We start from the raw sequence: 12,578 nt of genomic DNA, 5'->3' as shown, positions 1-12,578 counted from the left end.
GTACAGTCAGCAATTTCATTTTAACTTCGATTCCATTTTTCCATTTCAATCTCCCCAATACTATTGCAGATTCGCCGTTATCACCTCCGCAGAGATCCGGGTAACTTGTGGTTGACTATACATATCCTTCAAAGAGACGGGCATTTAATCCAGTAGTACTTTCCACAGAGTAATGATAAACACTACGCTAAAAGCATAGAAAACTAAGTAAAAAGTAGAAAACCATACAATTAACTATCATATTTTCTCTGCGCATGGTTTCCAACAATCTAAGTCGGTGTATTGATAAACACACGAATTAGTCTTGCTAAAGCTATACTCAGTAGTAGAAAGCCAATAAAAACTAATGATTTAACGTGTCATACTTAGGGTTGCCATGATTCAAACAGTACTGTCCACCTTATTCTACCATCATGTCACGCATTTTGAGATACCTATCGAATTTAAAATGGTCAACAGATACAATTAATGCAGCCTCTCACATATAATTCACACTCACTCGACATATAAATATCGATCATCGAAAAAAATAGTTACTAGAACTTGAGGCAACACCACATCCTAAGAGAAGGTTGTTTTGTCTCTATGCTCCTCGTGGCAACCCTAGAAGTTGATGTTTAGTTAAATTAGTTAGATCAAATATAGATAGGCACATTTAGGTCAAAAAAGTTTTTATAAATATTCTAATTCAGAATTTTCCGCGGGTACCGATATTGTTTTTTTTTTATGAATACTTAATTTGGGAGTTTGACCTCAATCTAACCTGATGAGAAGCAATGACATCCAGGAACCAACAATATGACAACTATTGCAAGTCCATTATGACACGAATTGAATCTAACGACAGCAGAATCGACACCACGGAGTGGACTATAGCATATAGGTAGTAGATACTTTTATACAACAGCCGTTTTTTATAACATATATAGCGCTAAGACTGTCTGTCCTGGGTTATCTAGTTGTTGATCTGTGCTTTCTTCAGATTTCGATTATTTAACTATTACCTATTTTCATAAAGATTCGACTTTATACCACAAGCAAAATCGTTCATTCATCTCAAAATCAAGAGAAATGAAAAAAGAAACCCACTAAACTGTAACTTGGTATTTTAAAATGTATAAGCAAAATGAGCGAGCATCTGTTACAGCTTGAATGTGATATGAAATTATTTCGTGAACAATTGAAACAATTAGATTTCTAAAAGAAACTATTCATAAGAAGCTTGCGACTCTAATAAGACGATGTTATTTGTTCACTTGAATTAAAAAGCTCACTTTTAATATAAGTATACGGTATAATTTTCATTGTGTATATATATTATAACAATTTGCCCCATTCTGAAAATATCACTCATGCTTCGGAGGGTCATAAATTATCTTGGCCCTGAATTATTTCTCACGCAAAAAAATAGCACAATGTTGCAAATAATTTTGTTATGTTTAAAAATTTTGTTACCTATCAAAATTATTCTGAATTTTATTTTTGTGTCTTTATAACACTATGATTATGAATTATTATTATTATATAATGAGCTTGTATATGTGTACTTGTTTGTGGTACATCAACGCAAACTTTCACATTTAATGTATAAGTTAAAATGATACTTAATATAATACGTGTGGAATGTTAACTTAAGTACATTAATTAATCACATTAAAATTAATATAATAGAGCTTTCTTATTTTATGATACTTAAATTATAATAGGTAATTTCATTATTAACTTGGCCATATCAAATGAGCGATAGAAAATAATTGCATAAGCCATACATGGATAATTGAAAGACAGAAATATTATTTAGTTACTTCCAATTTATGTCTAACCTGTTTCACTTTCGTTAGCGCAACACATGGTGCCGAATATTGCCTACCTGATCCGGATTCGTCATTAGACATCTCCTTTGAAGATTAACAGTAGTAGACTTAAGGGTCGTCTCTATAGGACTTCCATCTTCAGTTTCAGCCGCTAAATTGTTGTGTTGCGAGTTGATGTGTTAGAGAAGCCATGTAATTACAGGGTACTGTGACAAAAGATCCAAAGCCAAAAAACGGGTAGCTTCTACAACAGAGTTCCCAACAGAAACTGGTGTAGTAAGAAAATATATAGACCAACTTTCGCCGTCTTGCTGCGATTTTGATGGCAGTTCATTTGGAAGCAAACTTTAACGATAAAAGCAATGATTATACTAAACGGATTCCATTAAATTTCACTCTTTATCGACATCGATTTGTGGCTGATCATTTACATCACTAAAAGATCTGTCTAGAATCTAGGTAAACAATATTACATGGAATTTATGGCTTCAGAGTTTCACCCAACTTTTTTTTTCTTATAAGTAGTATCAGAGTGATAAATTTTATTTTTTGTATATATATTCTACTCAAAAATTGCACTTTGCGAAAACAATTGTATAGGTATGGAAATTTTATTTTATTTACAATGATTAGTTATATAATTCTATGATTATATTTCATTGACATAATACAAGTTGACACTATATGACTGATAACTAAGAATGCCAAGGACCGTGCGAAGTGGAGAATAAAAGTAGAAAATGGGACCTTGGGCTCCGACGCTTCATGGCGGCGGAAGAAATCAGGAAAACGCTTGAGTAAAAAAGTTGATGCTAAATAAAGAACAATAAGTCATATAATATTTTCATTGGTCGATAACATAACAATAAACGTGGTACGTGACGGGACTAAAATTATATCAATATTAATAAACACATTTCATTGGACCACATTGAAATGTTGTCTTCGAACTTTCAACCAATCATTTGACAACTACGTGACTAGTTATTTTAATGAGTATTATTATATAATTATGTTTTAGATGGTCACTTCATAGTCATATTCCTGGTTATCATAGTCGTGGTTACTACGTGGAATGAAACACACACAAAAACTTTCTTGGCATTATTAATGGAGTGGTTTGCCATTGCCTTGTCCATTTCACACACATGTTAATAAGAATCAACCAATGTGCAGGTTTCCTCAGGATGTTTTCCTTCACCGGAAGCAAGTGGTGGTCGATGAAAACTACTATACATGAGTCAGATTGGTATACAAACTCATGTGGCACGGGTAGGATTCGAACCTGGGACCTTTCGATCCACAGGCTGGCGTCTTAACCACTACACCACCACCGCTTCCATAGATGGTATCCCTCTCTAATTTGAGCACCAATCATCTGATTTTCTTCCCGCACAGATCGTCGGGCGTAAGGTCAAATTGGTCAATTTGTTTGTACGGAACCCTAAAAAGGGAGCATCCCTGCATAAGAAAACCCTAATGAAAACGACGCGAAAAAGAAATTCTTCATTATGTATTTCTCATATCTCACAGATCTAAATTCATATTAGATTACATATACGTGGCAAACCGAGATTGCTTGCGAGAAAGCTAATAATATGTTTTATATTTACAACGTCCGTTCTTGTATAATCGTAATATACATTATGCTTAGGCACTAAAATGAGATAGAAAATCGAATTTCGAGGTTAAAAAAGTACCCTATAAATATGTTCCATTGGTTTAAGGTTTTACTCGTGTACATGAGAGGCGTTTATATTATTTTGATTTAAAGAGCGAATGAAAGAGCGGCAGGGTTTTTTTCTACATAACTCTCACGTGCTTTATTAGCACAGATATCAAAATTTTATCGATTAGCATCTGATAAGAAAACCCGATCAGAATCGGTAAGTACCTATAGCTTTTGTCTCTGTTTGGCCTCAATTGTACATAAAGTTTGTAATATTGTGCAATATAGTTTTAAATAAAATAAATATTTAAGTAGTATGTTCTCACCATATGTAATATGAGTAGGACGCCTATAGCCACGTCTCGCCTCAGCCGCATCTTCTGTGGACAAAAATATGTAAACTATGAGTTTTCTACTTTTAGCAAAGAAAGTTTAATGTTTGGCTTATTGAGTTGCGTCTGCGCCACTTAGCACTAGGGAAAGTACAAACGTTTATGTATTCGCTTGTAAGTAGTTACCTGATGATTTGTCTTCATATGGAGACTTTTTAAAGTACATCAACCTATTTCATTATTTATCTAAAACTAAAGTAATTAATGAGTATTGATTTGATTCGAATCGTGTCATTATTTGATGGGATAGAAATAACAATATAATGGTAGGTATTGTGTTAAACAATAACGGTATACAGTCAACAGCATAACAACTTAACCAACTTTATTGTAATAAATAATTTATCGAATGCATAAAGATCAATGAAAGGTAACTTGCATTATTTTTTCTTCTTGGTAGGTAACTTGACATATGGTCGGCTATATCACGTATCAAAATCAGTTAACATTAATATGAACACTGAAAATAATAGATATGGGTACTCTTTCGTGTAGAATTTTAATTAAAACAATCCTCATTGTAGCAGTGAACAAATGGCGTCTATCGTCAAGTTCTCATAATGAACCCAGTTGACTACATTTAGTCCCAGTTTCCACCCATTGGGAACGTGTAAACAGATTCTGACACATTCTACGGAACTTATTACGATTGTAACAGTAAATGTGTTTTGTAAAAGTGAGATCTTTAACTTTTTTGTGCATTCCGTCAATGTCATTGTTGTAGGAGATCGCTTTGTTGGATGACGTACGTGTACTGTGCACTGAAGATCTTTTTAATTGAGTCAAAGTTTTAGGCCAAAAATGATTGAAGTTGGATTTGAATAGAGTAAAAATTATTTTTGTTTTCATAATAGAGTAGTATATGCATAGTAGTAAAGTACGGAACACTCGCTCGCTTTGGTATCACAAGGTAACTGACAAATTTATCGTCTTTTTTTATCTAAACGAAGGAGCTAATTTCTTTTTTTGAGTTTGCCACTCCATTCTAATGTCATCCCATAATACTCGTAATTGATGATTTTATCCAAATGTAAATTCAGAGCTTTCTGAGCGAATTTTCAGGAATATTAACGGGAGTGAACATTAATAATGATTCATATTAGCTTTTCATAAATAAGACTGCTTTTACAATAAGCAAAAATAAGAAAATTATCAAAATATCCTCGAAAATGTGTATTGGTTTTAGACTTCCTAACAACTAACTTACTGTTAAAGAAATATCGACTTATATCCACATATATCTCTGCGCAATAAAAGCGATAAATATAATGTATAAGTACGTGTATGATTATACATAATAACCCAATTACTAAAGCTAGAAATTGTTTGAAGGAAAACGTGCGTGCATATGAAATTAACTTCAATCTAATGAAAAGTAACGAAATATTATGAGAGTACAGAAGAGACAATATGTGAATTTGCTTAAATAAATGTGAGTTTATTGAATTTTGATAAAAAAAATAGTATAATAAAGCGTTAAGTCGAAGCAGAGGTGGTCCAATCGTTAAAAACCTGTGAACCGAAATATCCCAGGTTCGAATCCTTCTTATGCCTCGTGAGTTTGTATAACAATTTGACTCAATAGATGTCCAATCTGACTGCATAGATGAATTTGGATTTAAGAAAATTAATTACATTAAATCATTTAAATTTCCATTATTGTTATGTAATAGCTAGCTTTTGCCCGCCGCTTCGCCCGCGTAAATTTCCCACGGTGACATTTAATTTCCGCGAAGAAAGGCACCCGCGGATGTCCTCCATATTTCAAATATATATGTACCTTATATATGCGAAATTTTTAGAAGATTGGTTGAGTTAGATAGAGCATGAAGAGGTGACAAACAAACTTAATTAATTTCTATATTTCTTTTTCTGTTTCTTCGTTATTTTGTGCGTTAGGTGAGTGGGTCGGGGCAACTAGCTACAAAGATATCCCTTTAACCTCAGCGCGGAATCTGAAAAGGAAAGTCTGAGAATGCGCTTCTGGCATCATACTACGCGAAAGGGAAATTTAGGGCCCCTTTATGAATACTACACTGAAATATATTGAAAAGATATTGCGGAAAACGTTCTTAAAATTTAATGATGATTAGGTTTATTACTACTACTTTTAGGGACACATGTGCAAGCACCAGACGGTGGTCATAACTCTCTTACTGGGACCATTTCTTGCTGTAAATGAGTAGGCTTAAACAAATAATATAATAATATTATATAACATTATAATATTGGCATTGATTTGACGATCTTAAGTTTCGTTTCCGGATTTTGTGAAAGAAACGAGGATATCTATTTTAATTTTTGTGGTTTATCAATTTTGTGTCATGTATAATAAGGAATATGTTTCTTTCATTATGACTTGGACCATCATTAATAAATCACACCCAATTCGCAGTAGGTACAATTACTAACCTAAAATTAACGAATGCATCCACCGTATTCCAATCAAGCTGTTCAGGCAAGACAAGTTATTAAAACAAAATGGTTTGTCAATGCTGAGCCAACTTAATTGGCAATTGGAAAATAAAGACGGCGCTGCATAAAATAAACTATTTTTTGATAATTTGCCTACATCCCACCAGGTGGGAAGTTGTCTTTGCACCCGCCGAACGAATGAATACCTGACAGAAATATTCTGTCACACGCGTGTTTCCTACCCTGGATATTTACGCGCGCTTTTTAAAAAACTCCTTGTTGTAGTTTATATCGAAAAATCAATATTTAATCGACTAAAATGCTTATAAGAATAATAAAAAAGAAAAAACGCAACTTTCGTGAATGTGAGTGAACATGCGATTTTCACAAATGAGCAATTACTTATTTTTATGATAATTAAAATAACCCGTATATTGTACTTAATTAACTCTGAATTAAACTTCAGACAAAGTGATTATACATATATAATTGAATTAACTCTATCAATGTATGCAATAATAATCTAGGTAGGTATATAACTAATATACTACGCTGCACCCATGACATGACATAAAGCTTATGTGAATAGTCATCTCAAAAGTGCTGAAGAAGAAGGTGCTTATGAGGAAAATTTAACGATAGTGTATCCACTACAATGTAATCAAAAAGCCTGTAGTGGGAGCTAGGTAATTATGCTCGACCGCCTCAAATGGAAGACCTTCCCGCCATTAGCTGTTATTCATTAGCTGTTAAATTGAAGTCGTGAAAATAATGATTTTCCTTGACCTGTCAAAACCGCCTTAAACCAACGTCAATTTTGCCCACGCGTCATCTTGTCTTCTTAATTGGCGCGAAAGTAAAGGTAAGGGCACACGATCAACTTTAATCACCAAATGTCTGGGCGTTCCTGTTAAACGGGTTGTTTTTCAGGGCAAGGTGCCGTGGGACCCTGGAGAAAGTACCACGTCGTCGGTAGCTTTGAGTTTTTGTGATCCTCCGAATGCGGTTGGTGATATGCCATTGTATAATTACTGCGCTGGGTGTGTCCTGTGCTTTATTGCCTGTTTCACTTGTAATGTCAGGTTCGGAAATGTACAACTTGTTTCGACGTGAGGAATTTCGTATGGCGATGAATGAGTTTCTATTTTTACACGACTTCAGAAGTTACGCTCGCTGCGTGTAGTTCTTTTATGATTTATTCGACGGTTGGTTTTATTGTTCTAATTTTAAATATTATTATCTCTATACTTTTTAGTTCTATACGGTACGTAACTTCTTCGTTCGTTTGTAACTTTGTATTTGTTTTTAATTTTGCTATCAAAAGTCCAGCTATACTTTTCTCCGTAAGGTCTCCGTGCTCTTACGACAATGTAGGTAGTGATGATGAAATCTCGGTTCCCAAGAATGCAATGCCTCACATAATATAGTCTAAATGGTCAATGCCCTATTCAGTTAATTAACAAAGCTTCCCCGCCCCTACTTTCACTGACCTCATTTTAAGCGTTCATTGAAAACTTTGTATTATTATTGTTACGTGATCGAGAAATTTTATCACGGTCTTTTGTATGATTTGTATGGTTAGAATGTTATTGATTGGCAACAATATTATGATCGGTTTAATTTCGACAGTACGTGTTGTTTATTACTCAAATGTTGAAATGTTTTAAATAATAATCAATATATAATACATTACTCGCATCGTAAAAAATACATACATTATGTCCGAATATGTAATACCTACGATAAACCTGTTGCCTGATACTTAGTCGAGTTTAAAATATCAACATTTTGGATACGTTAATCATATTGCTCTATCAAAACAAAGAATTGAAATCAATTTATTAGTGGAAATTAAGAAGTAGGTAGTCAGAAATGCCGTTGACAATTTATCTGTTCTCGGAAACAAATTAGGTACTTTGAATTTTCTGGATATTGTTTTTAATTCGCGGTATTTTCCGACGATGTTTTCTGTTTCTAAACATTCTTACAAATTCAACATACGAGTACAATACAACAACATAACTGGACAATTTTAACAAAATTTGCTTCGTAAACTTATGAAATGATAAGAACACAGGATCCCTAGTTCATACAGAGCCCGACATCAGTTTATTGATCTAAAAAGCAGCTATAGTTTATTAATACATACGACACAAAATCTAGATAGACAAGAATCATTTAGATCAAACCAATTAGATCCGGTAGTAATATTACTTATTCTGTAACTTAGAGGAAACGAAATTGTACAAATTCATAGAGTTCTGAATAAAGATGTATTTTACCTACATGTTCGATGCAGTGTGAATAGAATGCTACAACTAGAAATCAGCTTTAATGTGCTCGAGTTAAGATTTAAATTCCTACGTTAAATGACAAGGTATATTAAAGTTTATGTTTTTATTGTGAATCTGAAATTACAACTCTGATAATTAGCGTGAAACGTGGCCCGTTACTTTGTTGTTGATATGGTGAATTTAATTGTATATTTTACGGCTAAATCTAGGTTTAGCCGGCTAGACCTAGGTGCAACTTATTATGATATATTTTATCAATTGACTAGTAATATTCTACCTCAATACCTAGACCCTTTTGAAGTAGAACGCGATATAAGCTCTGAAGTAAAAAAGAAAGAATTATTAGGAGAATAATATTATGATAGATAAAGCGGCAAAGAAACACTTAAAAAAAATATTTTAACATCACATAACATCTTTACCCCAATAATCAATTATAGCATCAAGAATAGAACTCAGGCTTCATTGTTTAAGCAGAGCCACGATGAATCATAACATCATCTTTATCAACAGCCCCGTCATTCATGTCATCATTACAAGCAGTATCACACGGCCGCCATTGAACATATACAGGTCTAGACAAAGCACTAGTTCCAGTATCTCGAGCTAGATCTGAGTGCGTTGCCCTGTGTGCTGAAATTGAAAGTAGTCTGTGAAAACATAGAAACTTCACATCCTTCTAATACCTATATGTGAAAATCTTAATGTGTGTCTGTAACTTGTGCATGCTGCAGACTCCAGACAGAGGTGTATATTTTATATAGAATGTTTTCGTCTTCAAAGATGAAAAGATTCTATACAAAATTACTTAAATTGAGGTGGCATGATTGCCATTTTGTATTGCAAAATATATTGTATATTTAGCAAAAATTTTAATCGACGTGGTTGTCATGTCAAAAACTTTACTGAAAATTGATATTTTCCATTGGAATTCTTCTCTCAATAAATGTTTTTTGATTTATCAAACAATTGGTAAGAGATAAATATAAAGGTAGTTACTTATGTAACAATTTGGTAATTAAAGGACCACAAAATTCTCACTTAAGAAACTTTCGAATTAAAATTAAGATAATTATCATTCAAATATTCAGTTCTGTAACAGAAGAGCGTAGCTACTCAGTAATCAGAAAAAATATTATTCTTAACTCTGTGAGAGTATTCAAATGAGCGGCTCATGTTAAGGTCATTTGTTTGTACTTTCTCCGTCAGTCATTCAAGGATTTTTAGGTTTACTCTTACACGGACTTGGAGTGTCAATGTCAACTGTCAACATCACTTGACATGAGAGGCGTTAATGTTTGTTTACTGCTTTGTTTGTGTAATGTTTTGAGCATTTCGTTATACATTTTCCTCAAAGTATTGAAAGTTTTTTACAGTAGGTACCATAGGTTTTATTAGCAGAGTAGCCATATAAGTATCATAGTAGTTTGTTAATAATACATTTAGATCAGATAGTTTAGTTTTGAATAGAAGCTTTATGACTTATTATAGAATAGGTGGGAACCTACTCCCGAAATAATTCTACAACATTAATCAAAGTTTCTAATCTGTCAATTATCACAAGAGCAGATAGTTGACCATTATTCAATTTTGATTATTTAATTTGACAGATTCAAACTTGATCACATCAAATCTTTATCAAAATCAAAACAACTTCAGTCGTCATGAACTAGACACTGCGCGTCATTAACGTCACTTAGACTTGACACAGATCTCGCACGAAAGACACACTCATGCGTCATTTTAGCGATTGACCGTCAAATGGTCGTGGCCACGGGTCATTGACATCCGAAATCTTAACTTTTGCTTTCGCACAACTTTTACTACGCACTTATCTCGTCGGTTACAGTCGTAAGCCGATTAAGTTAAGCAATAAATCATGATTGTATGTTTCATGGACATAATAAATCTGATTTGAACGCAGGTTGATTGTTGGTTATTCGTTGGAGAGACATTTTCGTTAACATTACTTTTAATTGAATTAGTAACAGTCTTTGTTGTTGTTATTAATTTTCCAAGCGAAGATAAATAAACTCGTCACAGGGTATCCTAGTGTTGGAGCACAGAGCTCAATTTTGGTTGATATTAGTTGTAAAGAACAAATAAAGTATATTATTTTTTACTACGGGTCGTCGTAAATTAATCGTGATTTATTATATACCGAAATCTTCAAGAATCACACTATCTATTGGTGAGTTTATTGCATTTATACAGACGGATAGACGTGACTTCTTTTAATATATGAAAAGTTTATTATCATTAGGTTAAGTTCATTGTAAATAATTTCTACGTTATAAAACTAGACGGAAAACAGCGACCCTACACAAGTAATTACAATTACAAGCAGCTTCAGATCACATTAACACAATTTATCTAATTGAAATGCACTCTCATGAAATCCTAGGAAGTGTTTAATTGTGTATTTAATTGGTGGAGACAATAGCAGGCTGGGAATACAGTCGCATAAACCCAGTTGATAGACCCCTTAGCCTACTTAAAGTCTAAATCCTTATAAGAAAAATCACCAACATTTGTTTACTTGTGTCCAACTCGTGTTAACGATAGATTAAACTGCATATGATATTATAAATTTACGAAAAAAATTTATGTATTGAATATTTTTTTACCACAAGATTTTATCGCTACATCATGTACTAAATATATTCACAATGAGAACTCAAACGAAACACAAATCAATATATAAAAAAGTGGTCAAGAGGCAGTATGCAAATAGCAACAAACTTAACACGAAACGACAGATTTGTCATTCCAAAATAATCCTTATTGCCATCATTGTAAAATGCACGTTTTGTACACATGTCGATATTACAAGATGAATCAATTTTTCAATCGACACCCGTAGTGAACGGTAAGTAAGAGTCAAAAACGAAAGTTGAATCGATCTAAAATCGGCACCGAAACATCAAGTAAGTATCGGATTGTGGTCAGTCGGTCGGTAACTTTCACCGGCGACTAATTAGCGGTCCCATGTATCGATGTTTCGCCACACATGTCGATATCGATATACATATGCTTATTACACGATAACTGACAACTATCATATCGGCAATAAATGGCGCCTTCGCGAGCGTAACTGCTTGTAATTTTGCGATTGGATTAAACAGTTAGCTATTATAAAATTTAATGATCGTTATTAAGTAATCATCAAGATTGATTGATTTCCGATAGTATTTTTTTGGTTTTTAACAGTACTTTGCTTGATTGATGGGAGAGTTACTGCTAAATATTGGATACGTAGTGGAATATCGTGAAATTTATGGAAAAATACATTTTTAATCGTTTTATTACAACTTTTTTTTGTTATTCTCAAAACGTGCATTTTGTTATAAATATTTTCGTTTATATGATGATAACATGACTATTAATATGTTGATAACTTGCAGATATTATGATTTTAATGTATCAACGCATCTGTTTTTGTATTTAACAAATTAAAATATATCAAAAACATGTGTATATAATTAATTATCCACAGATGTTGTTCTCTAAGTGTCTCGAAGTTAAATTGGCAGACAATGCTTAACATTAAATTGTTCCTATTTTTCATGGGTCTGTTTCACCGCTTGTTATTAAACTATCTGATAGCCTAAACGTAACATCGAATAATACAGATATTGCGTCAAAAAAATTTCACTAGTATTGGATAGGGCTAACTGGCCTATTACTTCAGGTAGATTTATCTAGTAGTTTATTTATCTGTCAGAAATCATTGTCATCAGCTATTTTAACGTCCCCACTAGTGGGACACAGGCTTTCCTTATGGATGCATAAGGAGTGGGCCATGACCCACCGAGCAGTGTAAAAAGGGGTATAAATTATTTTTTTGTGCAATTAACTTATGAAATGTTTTTTTTTACTAATTCACAACTAATTACAACATCGATATCAATATACGTCACTATCAAAGCATGCCGCCAGTGTACAGGCGGGTGCGTACGTTCTCCCGCCTCACTGGCTGGGCGGTCATTCAAAA

General features: G+C 33.3%; 1 protein-coding gene across 1 annotated transcript in view; it reads right to left on the bottom strand.

Annotated features, from left to right (window-relative positions):
- Window positions 1–12,578, bottom strand: part of dy (dusky) — a 31,060-nt gene that overhangs the window by 7,621 nt on the left and 10,861 nt on the right. The window contains exon 2 of the mRNA XM_053749756.1: window positions 3,810–3,863. Within this exon, the coding sequence (XP_053605731.1) occupies window positions 3,810–3,860 (51 nt within the window). The 5' untranslated portion in view covers window positions 3,861–3,863. The remainder of the gene's footprint in view (window positions 1–3,809; window positions 3,864–12,578) is intronic.

This window comes from Plodia interpunctella, chromosome 9 (assembly GCF_027563975.2).
Source record: "Plodia interpunctella isolate USDA-ARS_2022_Savannah chromosome 9, ilPloInte3.2, whole genome shotgun sequence".
NCBI classification, from domain to species: Eukaryota; Metazoa; Arthropoda; class Insecta; order Lepidoptera; family Pyralidae; genus Plodia; species Plodia interpunctella.
Note: the sequence above shows the minus strand (reverse complement) of the source record. Positions and strands in the feature narration are given on the sequence as shown.